The sequence below is a fragment of the Streptopelia decaocto genome (genome assembly GCF_964273445.1).
Source record: "Streptopelia decaocto genome assembly, chromosome: 3".
In the NCBI taxonomy this organism is placed as follows: Eukaryota; Metazoa; Chordata; class Aves; order Columbiformes; family Columbidae; genus Streptopelia; species Streptopelia decaocto.
Window position 1 is genome coordinate 119,200,817 of NC_138656.1, and position 20,413 is coordinate 119,221,229.

The window sequence follows — 20,413 nt, forward strand, 5'->3', positions numbered from 1 at the left end:
CAATGCTTTAAAAAGCAGCTCCTTAGGAGATCTTCAAAGCAGTTTATGCGCGCCACATTAGTGCTGTGCAGTGGAAGATTTTATAACTCATTGTCACACAGTAGTAAATCAGATGTCTTGGGGGAAAAGCTCAAGACCTGTAATTCTATCAGAAAAAATCTATGTGTCCTTGACAGACACCATCTTCCATCAGGCAGGTGGCTTCTGGTTTTTTGGTAGTTTCAGGACAGTTATTCCTTTGTTTCACATGAGTTGGCTATGAGACCAGCTCATGTTACCTTTTTCACATGTTTGAAACCGTCAAAGGCCTCTGTTAGGATTGCTTCATTAGAATTTCACACATTTCCAAGGTTAATTATGTTCTTCTTGATTGTTCAGAGACACCATAGACTGGATGCTATTCTAGGTTCTTAGGGAAGAAAATCCATGTCTGTAGATTATCTGAACCTACTGACTCAAGAATAATCTGAATAGGTGCCACATCATGGCATTCTCAGATACAAGCAGTCAAATCTCTATGTCATCCACCTGATGGGATGGAAAATCTCCCTTCTGGTAATTTTTAAACTTACTATTTGCAATTTCATCATCCTTCTCTAGCAGAGGCCCTGTGCCTGACTTAAGTTTTCTGTTTTTCGCCAATGAGTTTTAAAATGTCTTCTGATTTAACTCTAATTGATCGCTGATCATTCTTCAACTAGCTGCCTTCTCGATATTCTTATTTTTAAACTTCTATCCGTTGCTATTAAACTTAGTGCCATTAACTCCCATTATTTACATCGATATTTTTAGTCTTTGTTTCGCTGCCACTACCACATCTGCTTTTAACTAGCGTGGCTTTTTGCCCAGTATAATTTTTATTTTATGGGGCATCTAGAAAGATATTCTTGTACAACCATCATTTTTTGTTAATATTTCTCACTTTGACGTTCCCGGGCAGTTATTCTGACAATCGCTTTAAACTTGGCAAAATGATCCCTTTGACAATTCCAAATGTATGGATCATGGGCTGATGCCACATTCTGTTCTCAGAGGGTAAATATAACCACATCGTGATTGCCGATTCTTAGCCAGCAATTAACTGGGCTTTATCAGTAGAATGAGACTTAATATTAAATGTCGGATGCCGTGCTGGGTGCTGAGCATCCTGTGGTAAATTTTAAGAATACTTTTTTCTGTCTGCACAAGAAATCCAGGCAGTGGCCTCCTCAGGGTGCTGGGAGAACATAGAGGATGGCTGTGGAAATCTCAGCTGAATTCTCTGTATTTAAGTTTCCTTTAAGTTCATCTTTTTTCACAGCCTGAGCAGATACCACAAAATCACAGAATCCCAGAATGTCAGGGGTTGGAAGGGACCTGGAAAGCTCATCCAGTGCAATCCCCCCATGGAGCAGGAACACCCAGATGAGGTTACACAGGAAGGTGTCCAGGCGGGTTGGAATGTCTGCACAGAAGGAGACTCCACAACCCCCCTGGGCAGCCTGGGCCAGGCTCTGCCACCCTTACTGAGAAGAAGTTTCTTCTCAAATTTAAGTGGAACCTTTTGTGGTCCAGTTTGAACCCATTGCCCCTTGTCCTATCACTGGTTGTCACTGAGAAGAGCCTGGCTCCATCCTCCTGACACTCACTCTTTATATATCTGTAAACATTAATGAGGTCACCCCTCAGTCTCCTCTTGTCCAGCTCCAGAGCCCCAGCTCCCTCAGCCTTTCCTCCCACGGGAGATGCTCCACTCCCTTCAGCATCTTGGTGGCTGCGCTGGACTCTCTCCAGCAGTTCCCTGTCCTGCTGGAACTGAGGGGCCACACCTGGACACAAGATTCCAGGTGTGGTCTCCCCAGGGCAGAGCAGAGGGGCAGGAGAACCTCTCTGACCTACTGACCACCCCCTTCTAACCCACCCCAGGTACCACTGGACTTCCTGGCCACAAGGTCCCAGTGCTGGCTCATGGTCACCCTGCTGTCCCCAGGACCCCCAGGTCCCTTTCCCCTACACTGCTCTCCAATAGGTCATTCCCCAACTTACACTGGAACCTGGGGTTGTTCCTGCCCAGATTCAAGACTCTACACTTGCCCTTGTTCTATTTCATTAAATTTTTCCCGCCCAACTCTCCAGCCTGTCCAGGTCTCTGGATGGCAGCACAGCTTCCAGTGTCACCACTCCTCCCAGCTTGGTGTCACCAGCAAACTTGCTAACAGTTACTCTATTTCCTCATCCAAGTCATTGATGAATATATTGAATAATACCGGCCCCAGCACTGACCCTTGAACCCTCCACTAGATCCAGACCTCCCACTGGACTCTGCCCCATTGACCACGACTCTCTGGCTTCTTCCCTTCAGCCAGTTCGCAGTCCAGGGGAATACCTCAGTCCAGGGAAATACCTCATACCATTTTCCAGCCATGGTATGCTGGGTGCTTCACAACTGCCCTTCACTCTGCAGATGGTGCTTTGAGGCCTTTATGCATCTATTTCTCTTTTTCCCACTTCATAATTACCAAACTAATACCAATTTTTCCTTTTCTAGCATTCCCCTATGCCACAATTATCAGGTACATAGTGATAGCATAAGCTTTTCCACATCAACTGGTGGCCCCCAGAATAAAGTGGCCACATGTATCCTACACTGTGTCACCTATGAGACCTGTATTCTTCATTCACCAAAAATATCGTATCTTTCTGTCGTATTCTCAATGTTGTAATACTCTCTATGTGAGCAAAAGCCCGTTCAGGGCATGACTTTTCTCTGGCAAACCTCTAATCTGATTTTTAGAAGTCAATAATGAGAGTACATAGATAGAGATATAGATATAGATATATAGATACACACCGTAAGGAAGAAGAGGATTTGGGAGGTAATGTGTCTGCAGCAAAGGACATTGGTACAGGTTTATAAAGATACAACTTTTCTGCTGTGTTTTTGTCGCAGTGGAAAACAAGCTGACATTTGGCTTACCTTATGATAACAAAAATTCACACATCTCACCTTCTTTTATGGGATCTGATTAAAAAGAAGAGATATGTTTTTGTCTTGATTAAGTTTGTTATAAAAATCATGCAGTAATGTCTTCAAATGAAACAGTATTGCTCAGTTGCTTGATTAAGGTAAGACTAATTGTGGGCATAATTTTCATCAAATTAACAGAAAATAACGGGTGGGGGAAGGAAGAAGGTAAGAGAAATTTGTAACAGAATTAACTTTGCCAAACATTTCTCTTTGCAGAACCAGATTTCTCTTATCTGGATGCCCTGGCTCCCTACCAACCTTTGGCAATGAAATGCGTTTACTGTCCCATCGACACAAGGCTGAATTTCATTCAGGTGTCTAAATTACTCAAAGAAGTCCAGGTAATGGATTTTTATTGCCTTTTCTTATGTTTCTTCACACACCAAGAATAAATAGGTTGATTGTGAGCAACAGTTAACAGGAAACAACCACCAAACCAAGACAACAGCTTTGAGGTCTCTTGCTCCAAAATTAATCTGCAGCGACCACCAATCCCTGCACAGGGTGGCTAGAAGACCCCTAAAAGCTTCGAGCAAACATTGTGTCCATTCTTTTCCTCTTTTTGAGGTGTATATAGTGATAATAACTTTTTTCTCTTATTCTTTTTCCTCTTTGAATGAGTAAGCGTGGCTGTATCCAACACAGTCTTAATGGAAAGGGAACCAAATGCTGAGTATCCTCAGCACCCTCAGCTTTAATCATCTCCTCTGCTCATTAACCTGCAGTTGATAATTGATTGGGTCCCGGCTCTGCTGTTCTGGAGTTCCGCTCTCGTCTCTCTTCCAAATCCACCGCTTTCCTTACTCCTGAAAAATCCAGACTTCTGTCTAGGAAGAAGACCAGAGCATTCATATTGTCTCTGCTTTCCCCCCCTGACTCTTTTTGGTTTTAATGGCCTCTCCTTATCCATCCAATTTGTTTCTATTGAAATTTGCTTTCTGATTCATGACATAATTAATATAATACCCAGTATTTTTCCTGGCTGAGCTTTTCCCTTTGCTCTATCTTCAGCTTGTTGAGTGTAAAAATATTAATACATGTTCTTCTGAACCTCTCAGCAATGATGGGATCATTTTATGTCTTTGTTCTGTGGCCTGGCTTGTCACTGCACGCCTGATCGCAATTGCCATTGCCTGTTTTATCTGACAAGCATCTTCTTCCGTCTTTTCCTTTGACTTCCTTAAACCCTGCAGTGATCCTTGTGACAACCAGGCTGTTTATGCTTTGTGAATATGTTGCTGACAGGTCGTGAACACTCCGAGTTGCTTATTTTGCTGATGTTTTTGCAGATTCACCTGTTGATATATCTGTGCCATTTTGTGATGGTCTCCACCACTGCTGTCATTTGCTCCAGTAGGAAGGATTTAGGAGAAAAAGCTATTGACTATTCTTCTTTTTTCCTCTCCTTATGGCAGCTACCATAACTGCTGATATCGAAATGGTGATTAAAGCCACAAGTTTAGGCATTGTTGTCCACAAAGCCGAGCATCCCCGCTCCTTGGACAATTTGTTCCAATACCAACTGGACCCTCTGGATTTTGCATCTCCAGGATGTTGTTTTCATGCAAATAAATGAATTTGCCAACAACAACCTGCAAACCTCCTTATGGCAACGACTACTGCTGTAGGGCAGCGCACAGAACCAGGCAGCTGCTTCTGTAAGTCACCACGGTTTTGTTTTGCAGCCTCTCCACGTGGTTTGCCCGGAGCAGTACACGCAACCACCGCCCACCCAGGCTCACCGCACAGACCTGATGATAGACTGCCAGCCCCCACCCATGTCCTACCGCCGAGCAGAGGTCCTGACGCTTCCCTACAAGCGGCGCTACGAGAAAATCGAAATCATGCCAGAAGTGAGTAAAATAAAGTGGGGAAAATGAGGCGGCTTCTGGCTCGTGCGGCCAAATTCAAGCTACTGCTCTCAGTAGCCCCTTTGACTAGAGATGTCTTGTGGCTGTGACTTGATGTTGACTGTGATCATGTAAAACATTTTCTATCAAATGGAGGGTTAAGAAAGAAGTATTTCTGAGAGAGAGTTTCACTGTGTAAACTAATGGGAATGTGGGCAAACAACAAGTATGGTCAGGTTAATTGTCCTTTGCAGGGATGTATCGGATCATAGAATCATAGTATGTCCTGAGCTGGATCTCAAAATACAGAATAAAGGGCAAACTCTGCTAGGCATCTGTGAGACAAGCCAGTCACCTTCCGTTTAAATAGGAGTAAGTTTGAATTAGTGGCCCAGGGCCATGAAAAGGATCCAGAGAATCTGGGATTTAGTAGCCAGGAGTCGTCTTTCTCCTTTCCCAAGTGTATCTGCTATGAGAAATACCCTTTCCCCTGAGCAGCAGTATTCAGTCATATGTTAAAGGCATAGCAGTGAAATGGCTCATTTGTATTACAACAGTTTCAATAAATGGTTAATTCCTAATTAATACAGGCTGCTGAAGTCCAACAGGTTAATGGGTTGCTTCCAGCCATCTATAATGTGGGCTACTTATGCCTGCAACACCTATTAATAATTTATTAACCCCATAAATCAAATATAAATGTACCCGTAATACAAACCGTGACCCATATTCTAACAGGCATGATCTTAAAATATTTTTTGGACAATCCAATCAGCACAAATGTGTCCTTGGATCAAAGGTGACACTGGCTTTTTACGAGGAGGTGTTACTGCACTTTGGAAACTGTTGAATATGTGAGTGTACATTTAATCAGAAGGTAGAGGGAGTAATTGCCCTTAGTTAAGCCCAACGTGAAGTACAGAACTGGTACCCATGTAACAAAATCCCTCAGCTAGTCCACAATAGCCATTCCTACCGGTTTGTGTGTCTGCTTGGTGCGTCGGTTCTGTTTGGAGCCTGCCCAGCCCACTGCTTAGAGACAAGGAGGGGTTTTTAATTAGAAAATATAATTGGATGCAACTCCATCATGGCACGTGTATTTAATTGTTTCGGAAATGTGCATATTTATTGGATCCTTTTAAACCTAAGACTAGTAAAACGTGGCTTCTGTTCACCAGCAAGACCAAAACAAACCTCACGTTCAGAATGCGGAGAACCAGCACACGGCTTCCCTGTTATTTAGATGGCACTGAAGCTTTGGGTTTTGCCCTAAACCGTGAGGGTGTCAGTGAGCTTGTCCCTTGTGTCAGCCTGGGAAGAGAGTGGATACCAGCTTTCCCTGCAAAGAGAATGCAGATTAGCACACATGCTACAGATGAATATTCACCAGCCCTCATACATTTGGAAGTTCCTGCCAAGAAGTTCCTGCTCAAGAAACCACGTGGATTCACCAGTGTGAAAATGCTCTTCATTTCTCAAACCCACATCTCCAGGGGTTTTCAGGTGCTGTCACTGAAGCCAGTGGATTCTTCCTGTGCTTCCAAAAACAGTGCACAGAAATAAGAGCGCTTCCCAAAACTGCTGAGGGGTTGGAGGGAGGATGCGCTGTAGACAACGTGTTATTCACCAACCTGGGAATGAGTATCAAAGAAGCACGTGGAAAAGGAGATCTGGTTTCTATTGCATTCACTTTAACCTGGAGAGTTTGAGCAGAAAGCTGCACAGACAAGAATACCGACAGAAATAGCCCTTTTTCTTTCCTCTAACAAATAACATCAAATTATACTCACACGGGAGTTCTGATTTCCAAGCTAGCCATGCTCAGGGAGTAGGAGCATCTTATGATTTTCCATGTCCAGGTATTCTCCCTGCTTCCAAAGCTGCACTTTCCAACTTGTTGCAAAAACGTGTGTTCATCACATCACCACGTGAGGCTGGTTTTCACTTCCAACTTGACCTGCAGAGTGGTGATGATGGTATGTTGTCTCCAACCCTCTCTGACTTTGGTCTTTGAGCCTTCACAGCGTAGCTGATAAATGTAATCCCTCCTCTGTGTAACCACTCACAACAGTTAATCCCAAAGGATCATTGTCCCGTTTTGCAGGGGGGTCACTAGGATGTTGGTTTGGAGAAGCAGATGCCGACAACCTGGTGGTTTCACGCAGGATTTACACAGTGGTGGCAAAAAATAATGGGATCTTCCCCTTCTGCTGGGTGGGTTGTGCAAGACAGGATTGTAAATACAATAGATGAGGCTCCCTGGTGGAGAGTATTGGCTGCTTCATGTCCCTTTTTCAGTAGTTTCATCCAGAAAGACTCTTTAATGGTGCCTGAATATATAGGAATCTCTGCACTGCAAGGAAAGGTCATTTGTTGCATGCGGGTACCACCATCTCTGGGCTTTGGTTAAGCCTCAAGAGGCAATTGGAAAGGGTATTTTATAGCTCCTAGCAAACCTTGCAATGGCTTCTTATTTGTCAAAACCTTGTTAGGCAAAAATGGAATGATGAAATCCACCCTGGCAAAAAAATAGTAATTGCTAAATCTGCTCCAGGGAGAGGGCTTGAGTCTAAAGTAGCTAAAAGTTCCACAAAAGAACGTCTGCTTCAATGAAGTCCTGATCAGGGCCTTCTCCTAACAGCCACAGCCCTTTCTCAGCAATGAACCTTCTGTCTGGATTCTTAAAGCTTTTGAAAACCAAACAGCTGGCTGAGCCTGGTTTCAGTCGATGCAGAGTGCCGGTGCGATAATGTGACATTTCCTTTCCATGTGATAACGTGAAATTTCCTTTCCAAAACTGTCTCGGTGGTTCATTCTGGCCTGTCAGACTAATGCAAATTTAGTGATACTGCTGGAGCTTGTCTACATTTCAATCACTTCACCGAAGAGCAAAGTCAGGTCAAGCCGGACTGTTGTATGTTAATGAGATTTACACTCAGAGCAGCCTTTGTTTAGAGAGAGATTTCAACAGTCCCAAAGCACCAGGCTGGAATGACTCTCCGAGGTATTGTGGAAACCTTTACACTTCAACTCATTTGTTCTTCTCAGCATCTGCCTTTCACTTTAAAAAGTAATAAAGAGAAAGACTGCTTCCTGGAAATTGGTTAGGCATTGTCTGTTCACGGGAGAACGACGGGAGAATGGAAAACACCTTCTGGAGCAAACAGATAAATTAAACACTAGTGTCTGAGCAAATAATGTGCCTCCAGTTTAATTACAGCTGAACAATGATGTGGATCACTTATTTCAGCAGCAGCCTGACTTGAGCGATACTCTGTCTGCAAGTTCTTCAGGACACGGGCCAGTATAGGAGAGTGGGAGCGTGCAAAGCACAGCCCGACATGAGGTGAAATTATAAGGAACTCTTGCAGGGGATAATTAAGAAAAAAGCCACGTGGCGGCCCATTGTAATTCTGTACCTTTCAATCCATCCTCCCCTTCTCCTGCCTTGACTTCTCTTTCCATGCAGGATCTTGCCAACTCCTTTGTGAGAGAAAGGGAGGCTGTCGAGGGTTTTGATTGCGGGGTGACAATAAACCCGTGGCAGATGTATTGTTAACCCCCTCTCCCCACTTCCCACTCAGGACAGGCGATCGGGAGGGAAAGGAGGACAGAGAGAAGAGAGTTGGGAAAATTAAACATGTTTTACTAATGCTACTGATAAAATAGAGAAAATAATACAAAATATACAAAACCAATCTTGAAAGTCCCGGCAACTGCTCTGGCACCCGAAGTCCTGGACTGGACTCTGCAGCCAATGGAACTGGATTCAGTCTGTCACTGGCCTCAGTTCACAGGGACAACTCACAAAGTCCTCTCCTAATGTCACCATAAGGAAAAGGGACGAGATCCTCGTGATCTCTCAGTTTTCTATGAATTATCACATGAATGGGATGTTATACTCCGTTGGTCAGTTTTTGGTCCCCTGTTTCTCGTTGCCCCTCTGGCGAGATGTGCATCCATGCTTATCAATGACCTCGCATTCCATTGCTGTGTTCACCAAAACATGGATCTGGTTCTCCAGGAAAATGCAGCTAATCTGAAAGCTTTAGCTGACAGACACATTCACTAAAAGAGAAACTTGGTTTTAACAAAACCAGGACAGAGGCAAAACATGGCTTTCACCTTGCCTCTCCAACCTCCTCCCATGTTTCAGTTTGATTTCTGTCTTATTTCTAACCCTTGATTCATTTTGCTGACCCCATATTATCCAGTCTCCCGATCTCTCCATTCCTTTTTCCCCGGCCTGTTCCCCCTTGTATGAAGATGCCGTAGCCTCACTTACCATAAAGTAAATGAAATAAAACCATCCTGCTTTGCTTCTGCTACGATCAGCTCCGAGCTCACTGAATCCACTGGCTGTAAAGTTGCCTGGGGTACCTCCCTCATTCTAGCACAGGCCTCCAAATTTGACTTCACCTTTTGTCCATTCCACTGATACTCTTCTCCCAGCTTTTACCAACCTTTGCTGAGACAAAGCCAGAACCGCTGTCGTCTGCCATCCTCCTGATTTACATCATTAGCATTCAAAGCAATCAAGCCATTTTTTCCTTCTTAAAAATGTCTCCCACCTCACTCCCTTTTCTCTCCTGGCCATTCTTCTGCAGAGAATTCTCATCCCTCCTCCTCTCCTTTTTGGGCTTTGAATGTGTTAGCTCTCAGTCCCTTCACCTTTTATCTTTTCGCAGGTTGTCCTGTTTAGACTGAGGATACTTGGATCTGCTTTTCTGCCCCCAGCCTGCCTGTGCGGCCCACGTTAATATCTGAGTTTGTTCCTCCATCATTTTCGATGGCTGGCTGTAAGATAACACTCTTTTCTAGCCAGGCTCTCACCTCTCTTTTTCCCAATCAGCTGCAGCAACATCACATTCTGACTTGACATTCTGCCCCACAAACTCGTTACTACATTTTGAATATTTTGATTTTCATATCTTTCAAATGCCTCATCTTTTGCATTCTATAAGCTTCTTGCCTTTACTTTGAAGATATTTCACATCCTTGCTTCCCCTACATGTTGTTTTTCATTCAGGTTTGAGGCTGATTTCTGCTTCTGCTGCCTTTGGCTTCCACTGTCGTCTTTTAAGTTCCTCAAATAACTGTTTCCCTCCTGCTCCTGGTCTGTGCAGCAGATTGGGGAAGAGTTGCATTAACCAGCCATAAATCCACTTCATTACACTTCTTAAATACCTCCTTAAAACTGTTTCTTGGCACAGGATTGTAAAAAGCCAGTGGTTAGATTTTGTGCTAAGACTACTGTTTGTAATCCCAGCCGGGATTATTTCCTGTTGGTTGGTCACTACGTCTCTTTCTGGTTCTATTTCCAGGCTTTGGAGACCCCAGGTTCCAATATAAGTTGGGGAATGACCTATTAGAGAGCAGCGTAGGGGAAAGGGACCTGGGGGTCCTGGGGACAGCAGGGTGACCATGAGCCAGCACTGGGCCCTTGTGGCCAGGAAGCCAATGGTACCTGGGGTGGGTTAGAAGGGGGTGGTCAGTAGGTCAGAGAGGTTCTCCTGCCCCTCTACTCTGCCCTGGGGAGACCACACCTGGAATCTTGTGTCCAGTTGTGGCCCCTCAGTTCCAGCAGGACAGGGAACTGCTGGAGAGAGTCCAGCGCAGCCACCAAGATGCTGAAGGGAGTGGAGCATCTCCCGTGGGAGGAAAGGCTGAGGGAGCTGGGGCTCTGGAGCTGGGGAAGAGGAGACTGAGGGGTGACTCATTCCTGGGGATCAAGATGGAAAGGGGGAGTGTCAGGAGGATGGAGCCAGGCTCTTCTGGTGACAACCAGTGACAGGACAAGGGGTAATGGGTTCAAACATAGGTGGTTCCACTTAAATTTGAGAAGAAACTTCTTCTCAGTGAGGGTGGCAGAGCCTGGCCCAGGCTGCCCAGGGAGGTTGTGGAGTCTCCTTCTGTGCAGACATTCCAACCCGCCTGGACACCTTCCTGTGTAACCTCATCTGGGTGTTCCTGCTCCATGGGGGGATTGCACTGGATGAGCTTTCCAGGGCCCTTCCATCCCCCAACATTCTGGGATTCTGTGATTCTGTGAAGGTTCATCATGTTGATCTGGAGCCCTGGTCCATTAGTTGAACGTGGAGAAGAAGGGGTTTTGTTTCCTTGCTTCAAACTGCAGGACTAAACCTTCAGCCTGTTTTATTTCTCCACCAGATGTTAGCTCTATGGAAGAGTAAAGCTAAGATGGGGGCATTTTTAAGCAATAAAAAGAACTTTAGATACTTAAGTCATGATTTTTCATCCACTGCAGTTAATGTGACTTTAAAATCCACTCCAGAGAGAGTTGTAGCAGCCCCACAGAGACTGGAAGATCTGATGAATTAGGGTTACTTTAGCAACTTCATCCTCCCATTTAAAACACTTGGTTTCTGTAAAATCTGATGCTGAAATCCCAACAAGACATGACTCAAATCACCCACTAACAATTACATGGATGCTCTTAGTTGTAGGATGTTTGTTCTTCTCTATTGGAAATGACTTGGTTCCTTTAAGTCTCATTGGAAAGGTTCCCTGATTTCCATTTTACCGCACAGAGACCTGGAACACGCTTGCGCCTCGTTTCATAGCTGGTCATGAATGCTTGCTCCACAGGCATATTTACATCTTTAGACCTTTTCCCCTTTGGCATATGTGTTTGATGACATATATTTTGTTCCTTCTGCAGGATCTGGTACTTCCAGACTTCCTGCACTCGGACTCTGCCTCTTTTGCAGATGGTATCAAGCCAAGGCTGAGTCTGTTGGAGACTTCTGCCTGTGCTATAATCTCTTGTGCGTTTCTGTGTCTGCTCTTTTCCTATTAAAGGTGCACTGGGAAGATGCTTTTCTGCTTCTGGAAACTGGATTTGATGTGTGTGGGGAACGAGGTGAGCGGAGGGATGGAGGATGAGGCAGGGGCACACGATCTTAAAATCTTTGGGTTTCTCTAATAACGGGGAGAAGATATTTTCCTGTCACATACAAATTGCATCCTCTTTAGGGGATAGGATCTGGATGGGAATCTCTTTATACCTGCCAAGCTCCAAGGCTCTAAGCAATCATTTCCACCTAGAAATGGCAATGCCCTCATGGGTTACATGGCCAGAACCCAACTGCGGTGAGTAATAGTGTTTATAATGTGCCTCAAAAAATGGAAGGCACCAGCTTCACATTGTGAAGCCTTTTGCCGCTGCTGTTCCCACTAGAATGCTGTTCAAACCCTCACTGTCTCTGATGGCGAGAAAAATCCTAATTTCCAGCCCATGCGTTTCGTGGCTGGTCTGCACATGCTTTATTCTTAACATCATGTTTTAGCATGAATAGATTTTCCCTTTTGTTGGTGTTTTCCCTGCGGTGTTGATGTAGAATAATCAAATTCTCCTTTTAGCTTTCTTTTTGCCAGGCTAAACAAGCCAAGTTATTTACCTTCCTCTTCCAAGACAGCTTCTCCTGCCCTGATCAATGTATCTGTGGGAAAACAACGGAATATTGGCGAGCAGAATGATAAAGATGCTCAAGTGACCTGCAGCTAAGGTGTAGAAAAACGCATATATATCATACTAATTGTTATATAGCCTTGTTTGTTGGACAAGTAGATAATGTCGGTCTGTGATGGACTTAGAGGCATCCAATGGAACCTGCTGGAGATTCCAGCCCTGCAATGGGAAAGATCAAAGCACGGTGATAAGATATGTCTATGGGAATCTTTGAAATCTCTGAAACACAGGTGAAAACAGCAGGTTTGGTGACTCTCTAGCAAATAAATACATTTGCTCTTCGCATTTCTTGCGTGGTTTTGTGGTTGTTCCTGCATCCTGCCTGTGTCAGCTCACACAGTATCTTAGTTGAACTTAAGTTACCCATGATTTACAAGTCGTTCAGATGAGATCTTGCTGGGGCAAATATAATAGCAATAGCTCTGCTAGAATTACCTGGTATTTCCTGGAGTTGCATTTGGCTTTTTCACGGCCGTGTCACATTCATGACTCTCGGTTCTCATGAGATGGACTAATAAACCTGAACCCTTCACCTCTGTCATTTCCAGCAGCTGCCAGCTCACAGCAGAATTTCTCAGTGTTAGCTCAGTCCCTGGCCTTGTATTTCATGCTATTGAATTTCATCTTGTTTTTCTTCCTCCGGTTCTGGAGGTCATCTAGTTCTTCACCTGAGTTTTCTTTCTATTAAACCTCCCTCTACAAACTGCAGTGCGGCCTTCTGAACACTCTTTGTTCTGCACCGAGGTCATTAATAAAAATTGTGGGGGTGTAAGCTCAAGACTGACCCTTGAGGAGTTGCAGCACCAGCTCCGTGCTTGTCTGAGGATATTTTTGCTTTAACCAGCTTTTTCCCTGCCTCAGGACTGCTGTAGAAATCCGAGGTTGGTCATTTCCCATGTGGTACCTTCCTCGTGCTCCGTTCATGAAGCGCAGACAGTGGCTGCCCCAATTCCCTCAGCAGTTGGCTTAGCAGAGAAAGCCGTTGTGTTAGTTGCATGTGATCCACTTCTGATGATTTAAGTTTTCCTTCCATTTCTTTTATTATTGCAGCATAGCAGCATGAATAATGGAGACTTCAGTAGGATTTCTGAGCTATGAGCATTGCACAAGCACTGAACAAAACTGACCCCTGCCCCAAGGAACATATTACAACTTTATTATTTCTTTATTTTTTTTCCAAGGATTTGCAATGTGTTGAGTTCATGATGGGTCTGTCCTGCCCAGTGGTTTCACAGCTCTGTTTCATGTCTTTGATTTCTGTGGTTTGACCCATTGTTGCAGCTCTGGCTCCTTCCCCTTCTGCACAGTGTGCAGATCTGGAAAAAAGACACTTAATGCTGATATAAAAGCCCAGCTGTGTCCCTTTCTAAATACACATGCTATAATCTAGTGTACACATCAGTGAATTTCAGACCTTAAAAGTTAAGGGGATTTTAATTACTGACCTGATGGCTTTCACCGGGAAAATCCCCCATAGGACCAAAACCATGTGTGCTAAAATTCTGGCCCTTTCCCCATTTTATTCACCGATCATCCAGCCTCATATTTTTTTTTTTTACTAATAGGATTTTCAGATCCCATCTTCAGTCATTGTTCAGATTGCCAACAAGAGGATTTTTGGCTGCTGACTGCTTATGACCTTAAGTTTAGGACCATTGTCCATGGTAAAGGCCTTAGTAGAGACTTCAGAATAACCAAGCCTGTGTGCATTGTGCTGTATAAACAACTGTACTTTGGCCAACCGCGGTGTTTGGGCTCAAATAGTATGTGTCTTATCGCGTTTTGTTGAAGTACAATCCTACCTGACAGATTTACGTACAGTATCACAGCATGTTTGGGATTGGAAGGGACCTCAAAAGATCATGTAGTCCAATCCCGCTGCTGGAGCAGGAACACCCAGGTGAGGTCGCACAGGAACATGTCCAGGCGGGTTGGAATGTCTGCAGAGAAGGAGACTCCACAACCTCCATGGGCAGCCTGTTCCAGGCTCTGCCACCCTCACTGAGAATAAGTTTCTTCTCAAATTTAAGTGGAACCTCTTGTGTTCCAGCTTGATCCCATTACCCCTTGTCCTATCATTGTTTGCCACCGAGAAGAGCCTGGCTCCATCCTCATGGCACTCACCCTTTATATATTTATAAACATTAATAAGGTCACCCCTCAGTCTCCTCTTCTCCAAACTAAAGAGCCCCAGCTCCCTCAGCCTTTCTTCATAAGGGAGATGCTCCACTCCCTTAATCATCTTTGTTGCCCTACGCTGGACCCTCTCCAGCAGTTCCCTGTCCTTCTGGAACTGAGGGGCCCAGAACTGGACACAATATTCTAGATGGGGTCTCACCAGGGCGGAGTAGAGGGGAAGGAGGACGTCTCTCAATCTACTGACCACCCCCTTCTAACCCACTCCAGGTACCGTTGGCTTCCTGGCCACAAGGGCCCAGTGCTGGCTCATGGTCACCCTGCTGTCCCCAGGACCCCCAGGTCTCTTTCCCCTACACTGCTCTCTAATATGTAATTTCCCAGCCTATATTGGAACCTGGGGTTGTTCCTGCCCAGATGCAGGACTCTACACTTTCCCTTGTTAAATTTCGTCAGTTTGTGTCTTTACTCTGTGAAAACATAGGTGGAAGCTCAGATCACAGGAGCAGAACTGCAGCGCTGCCTCTTCTCTCCCTCAACCGTGACAACATTCACATCAGCACTTCCAGGCTACTGAGAGTAAATAACTCTTTTTGTTGGTGGTCTGTATTTTAAACTTTCCTTAACAGGAGGAATTAAAAAAACCCGAGATACGCAGAACACGTAACACACGCAGGTTTGTCTTAAGGCAGCCCAAGCGCTCCTGGGGACTGATTAACACAACACTGGTGCTCAGTGCCGTGCGGCTCTGCTTTCGCGACTCCCTCATGCCAGCATGTGGGATTAGACTCGTGATAATGACTGGAAGGAAAAAACATTTATTCTTGCATCGTGGGGGGCTTCTCAGTCTTGCAGACAAAGCCATAACAAGATCCAGCAGCAGAAAGCTGGACAAATTCAACCTTGAAATAAGACACGGTTTCCTAGCTGCAAGGAAAATTGAAGTTTTGAGGGGAAATGCTGGAGTTGCCGTTGCTTGGAGTACAGCCAAGATTTGCTGTCTCTCTGAGAAGGGTTTTTTACCCGGTGTTTTGGAAGAGTTCTGTGCTGTGTGTGTGCAGGAGGTCAATGGAAAGGAGCAGAGCGGTGGGTGAGTGACTGGATGTGATTAAATGACCTTTTTGGTTTGGGTCAGTGAACTTCTATAATAAAAGCGTTGGCCGCAACTTGAAGAGGGCTGTGAGATGAAGCAAGATCTTAGGAAGAATAGAAGTGAACATCTGTCTTGCTGTCTTTTTGACTGTTAGTAATTAAAGTGTTGCCGTTTACCAGCGGTGTGGTTAAAACCCACGTAAATGTTAATATCAAAGTATTTCAGTGGCAGAAGAGGACTTGAATTCTAAGCAACTCTCTGTTTTTTAAGGACCTTTCTCTTGACAGTGTTTGTCATTTTGCCGTATATTCTTCATTACAGCCCATTTTGTATTGATCCTCCTCTGGATGCTGGTGGGAATGGAAAGTGCTTTTGACCCTGCAAAGTGCTGCCAGCGTTACAATTTGTAGGTGCTGGGGAAATCTGGAGCAGTGATTAGCGTTATATTTTCATTCTCTTAGCCTTCAACAACACACTGTAAAGGCTGTATTCAAATTGACTGCTTTCAAGATCTTGAACAGAGGCCCAGAGGGAGAGCAACGTGGATTGCTTCATGAAATTTTGATTTCTAAGATTCGCCAAGTCTGAATATGTGCAAAACTTAGTGGATCTGAATGCAGTGCAATCATTTATCCAACTGTTTTATTTCAAGGAGGTGCTCTCAAAATGTTCCTGCAACTTTCATAGTGGTAGGAAAGGTTTTCAGAAGAAGGAGCTGAACGTTGCTGCCACTGAAACCAACAGAAGAACCTCAGTGCTTTGATGGCAAAAGGATTAAGCCGGTAGCGAGTTGCTTTCTGAAGTAAGTCAACTTCTGTAGCTTCTGTATTCATGAGGTTTAGAGCTTTGCGGTAATAGTGATCACCTCTGTAATCCTAATTTACAGCAGACCAGAGTATTTGGCAGTAAGGTATTTGTGCCTGATGTTTCTTGAGAAGTGGCAGGGTCCGGTTGTGTTCCATCCCTCTCCTGGTTTAGATCCTGTTGAAAATTCAGTAAATGGCCTTTGCTGAGTGATTCAATCTACTTTTGCCTCAGGTGCTTTATCTCCAAAGTGGAAATATACTCTGTTTTTCTGAAATTTGTTCCATTTCTCTTTGTACTTTCCATCCATGGGAGCACCTGGGAAGCTAAAGAGAGCTGGTGTTGTCTTGCTGGTGGGACAATGATGGCAGCTGGTTCTCCGGAGCTCTGCTCCATGGAAGTGCTACTGTCAGTGATGGCTGAACCTTCAAAAATGCTCCTTCACCTGGAGGTTAAGCTCTTCTTAATATCTGGCTCCAACTGGAGGTGTTTGAGGATGAAAGGGAATGAAGTTCAGGTGAAGATCATCCGTAGAGGCTTTTTGTATTAATACGTGAGATGGGGCGATGGTCTGAGTGCGTGGATGGTACAAATGTTGGGAAAAACAGCCAAGTAGAGTCTGTTCCATCGGGTCTTCACAGCTGGAAAATTCTTCCATGCGGTGGTATAACACATGAGCAATCTTACCCGGTTTTATTTTGTGAGGTGCCTGCAGGGTTTTCCCACAGACACAGAGCGTGCTTTGACTTCATAGAATCACAGAACCGTTTTGTTTGGAAGAAACAGGACAAGACAGGACCACACAACACCCCGTGTCCAGTGCATTGTCACCTAGAACTCCCATGAAGGTAAAAAAGGAATACTCTTCTGTGCTCACAAGCCGTGTTTTCTGCATCATTCCCTTGGAAACACGTCTGGAAGAGCTGCTTCCCAGCCGGTCAACTTCTGCAAGCCTCACTGCCCACCCCACATTCACTGCCAGCACCCTCAATGCTGAGCATCTCGGGAGGCTGCCACTCAATTCAAAGCTGGAGCCAAGACTAAATGTTATTTTCCTTCAGAAAAGAGTGATATAAAAGGCAGTGGAAGGGTTTCAATGCAGCATTGTAAGGAAAAATTTCAAACCAGTCAACAGAGCCATTGGGTTCTTAAGGACAAACCCTTTGCTTCCAGCCTGAATGCCACAGTGCTAAGGAACTGAAACTGGCTTGGATTTTTCATTGTGCATCGACATAACAAACATAATAAACAAAGCTGAATTAGTTTATGAGTTTTACTAATCAAAACATAAAAAACATGGTCGATGTCTTTTTAAACAAGGTTTCTCTTTAACTGTTATATTTTGTGTGACTTGCCTTGGTTTCTGAAAACCTCGCACTGCTCTGATAAGGGTGTGAAAATCAGTATCTAAGAGCTGGCAGGAGGTTTAGCAGGTAAGAGAAGTGCTCTGTCATTGTGTCAGTGGGTTTGAGTTTACAGTTCATTAGTCCATGTTTTAAAATACCACGCTGCCAATTTAAGTCACAGCTGGATTCATACAAATTTTGAGATGATCACTTGCTGAACAAAATCCTTCTTTTGCTTTAGCTTGCAGATTCGCTCGTGCCCTTGGAGATTAAGCCGGGTATTTCCTTAGCAACAGTTTCTGCCGTGTTGCATACTAAAGACAACAAGCATGTGCTGCAGGTACGGTATCATGGGAAAGGGAGAAAAATATCCTTACACCGGCTCTCCTGCCATCTGGGACCCCAGCTGTTCTCATGAGGCAGCCTCTCCAACCGCTCTTTCCCCACCGGAGCAGAGTCCTCATCAGATGCTTTGTCCTGGAATGTAGGAGTGAGGAATTACACTTAGAGCAGAGAGTAGGATGCAAATAAATCTCACTCTCCTTTTGTCGTTGGCCGTGTGCCTGGCTAAGATAAAAGGGGAGGTGAGATTATTCGTGAAGAGAGGCTACAAATCACACAGCTCTCTGTGTAACCCAGACACCGGGAGCAGCACCCGCCGGGCTCTTATGGACTCAGAACTGAGGGTCAGAGGTGACCTACAACATGAGCCATGTGAAGGGACTGTCCTCCTCAGTTTGTCCTGCCCCCCAAGAAGCAGATTCTACATCCTTGTGCAAAGTAGCAGTGTCTGCTTTCTTCTTACCGCCTCCTTTAGGCTGGCACTGCAATTAATGCTCTGTAGAGGGAGATGGTGTCTGGGGGACCTGCGTAGCACTCGGGAAGAGGGCCCAATATGGTAATGGCTTTAATGTAGGGACATAAAGATCGATTAAGGATTTATATCAGTGCACAGCAGACACGCTGTCTTACTTTTTCCAGGTCAATTCCCTAGAAACACTGGGCAACACTGAACAAATCAAAATATTAACATGCTGTTGGTCTGAGGCTGCGTTTCCCTCTGTGTTGTTAGTTTACTGCCTTTTCTACTCTGATTCCTGATGCCAAATAAGCTCAGACCTAGGCTTAAAATGCCAGAGCCCTCACAAATGGCCGGAGATAAGTCAGCGTGGTGGTATCTGTTGGAATTGTCTGAGCTTGGGACCCACCACGACTGTTTCACACACAAGTAACGTGAGACACACACATACACCCACCGACTTCAGGGAAAACTGTGGGGTTGGTAAAGTGACTCAGGTGCATCGCTGCTGTGGAACTGAAGCCCGAGCAGGCGGCATTTCTCTCCCAAGGGTCAAGAACACGCGTCGCTGTTGAAGGAAACACGGGGACATCACAGCAGCAGGTTCAGGTGTGGTGCTACGTGGTGGGAAAGACACAGAGTAGAGAGGAGCCCAGTCTGTCACCTGGGGGCACAGGTGCCACGAGACTCTGGGGTTGCTGGAGGCGAATTCCCCGTGTGTTGTGCAGACACATCCCTGGCAAACGGTCCTGCCAAGAGTTCGGAGAAATTTCCCCCAGCACCTTTTTCCCAGGGATTGAGTTGTTTTGTTCACTGGGAAAGACGAATGCTGACACTTCCCCGACCTGACTAACTTGGCACAAGACTTGTTTTACACAATAATTTCCTCACTGTTATTTTATAGGGATCTGATTTCCATCTCCATTAAATGGGATGCTCTTTCAGAAGCACTGTTACCTGCACATGCAGCGACGCACAGGTTGGCAGCGCCCCTGCTGCTCTCAGGGACGACTTAAAGCAGAGTTTCCTGAAGCAGCACAAAATTATACCCAGATCACGCTTTTTCAGGCACTGCAGCATCTCTCATGTTGTCTGTATGCAGGTTCTTCCTGAAGACTCGCTTCTCTGAGGGCAGCGAGGAATAAATTAGCCATTTTTTTCATTCCCCAAGTAGTTACTTGCCCTGAATTTGCCTGTTTCCCAGCCTGAGCATGATTTTCAAGGCGTTGACTTCTTTAAGGCATGATTCCTAGAAAATATTGCAGAGTATTGAATACTAGAATAAAAAGCTTCAGTCTTAAGTCAGACAGAAATTTGAGCAGAACTGAATTTACAGAAATTTTAGGATGACGGAGTTTTGAACTACAACTGCTCATTTATTTCTAGAAGTGGTGGCCTGTGTGTGCGGAGGTGCCGTGGAGCGCTAGGCTGGGTTTCTCCTCTCCCCTTCAACACTGCAATATTTCCCCTTAGTCACTGAAAACCAAATCAGTATTCCTTTCCTATTTGATGTGCTTGTTATTCTGACAAAATAACAATAAGCCGATGTGATTCACGTCATTACTGTGCATCTCCTCATCCATTAGCTCCCTCCAAAACCTCCGCAACCTCCCGCCAGCAAGAAGAGAAAGCGAGTGAGTGATGATGTGCCGGAGTGCAAACCCTTGAAGCCGTTGCTGAGCGGCTCCATTCCTGTGGACCAGTTTGTGCAGACGCTCGAGAAGGTGAGAAGTCTGTGGTGGTTCAAGCCCATTTCTCCCCATCTCAGAAACACGCTGCTTTGCTAGCAGAGTTGGAAAATCATTTTAGTGTGGCTGGAAGTGAGGGTAATGAGCTGGCAAAGCACTTTGGGGAATGTGGGAATGGAAGCGGAGATTTTGGGGTCA

The 20,413-nt window shown here is 45.0% G+C and overlaps 1 protein-coding gene across 1 annotated transcript in view; it reads left to right on the forward strand.

Annotated features, from left to right (window-relative positions):
* INTS9 (integrator complex subunit 9) overlaps positions 1-20,413 on the forward strand; it is a 76,180-nt gene that overhangs the window by 53,275 nt on the left and 2,492 nt on the right. Inside the window, exons 13-16 of the mRNA XM_082049294.1 lie at positions 3,224-3,348; positions 4,693-4,860; positions 17,970-18,068; positions 20,114-20,251. Coding sequence (XP_081905420.1) covers positions 3,224-3,348; positions 4,693-4,860; positions 17,970-18,068; positions 20,114-20,251 — 530 coding nt within the window. The remainder of the gene's footprint in view (positions 1-3,223; positions 3,349-4,692; positions 4,861-17,969; positions 18,069-20,113; positions 20,252-20,413) is intronic.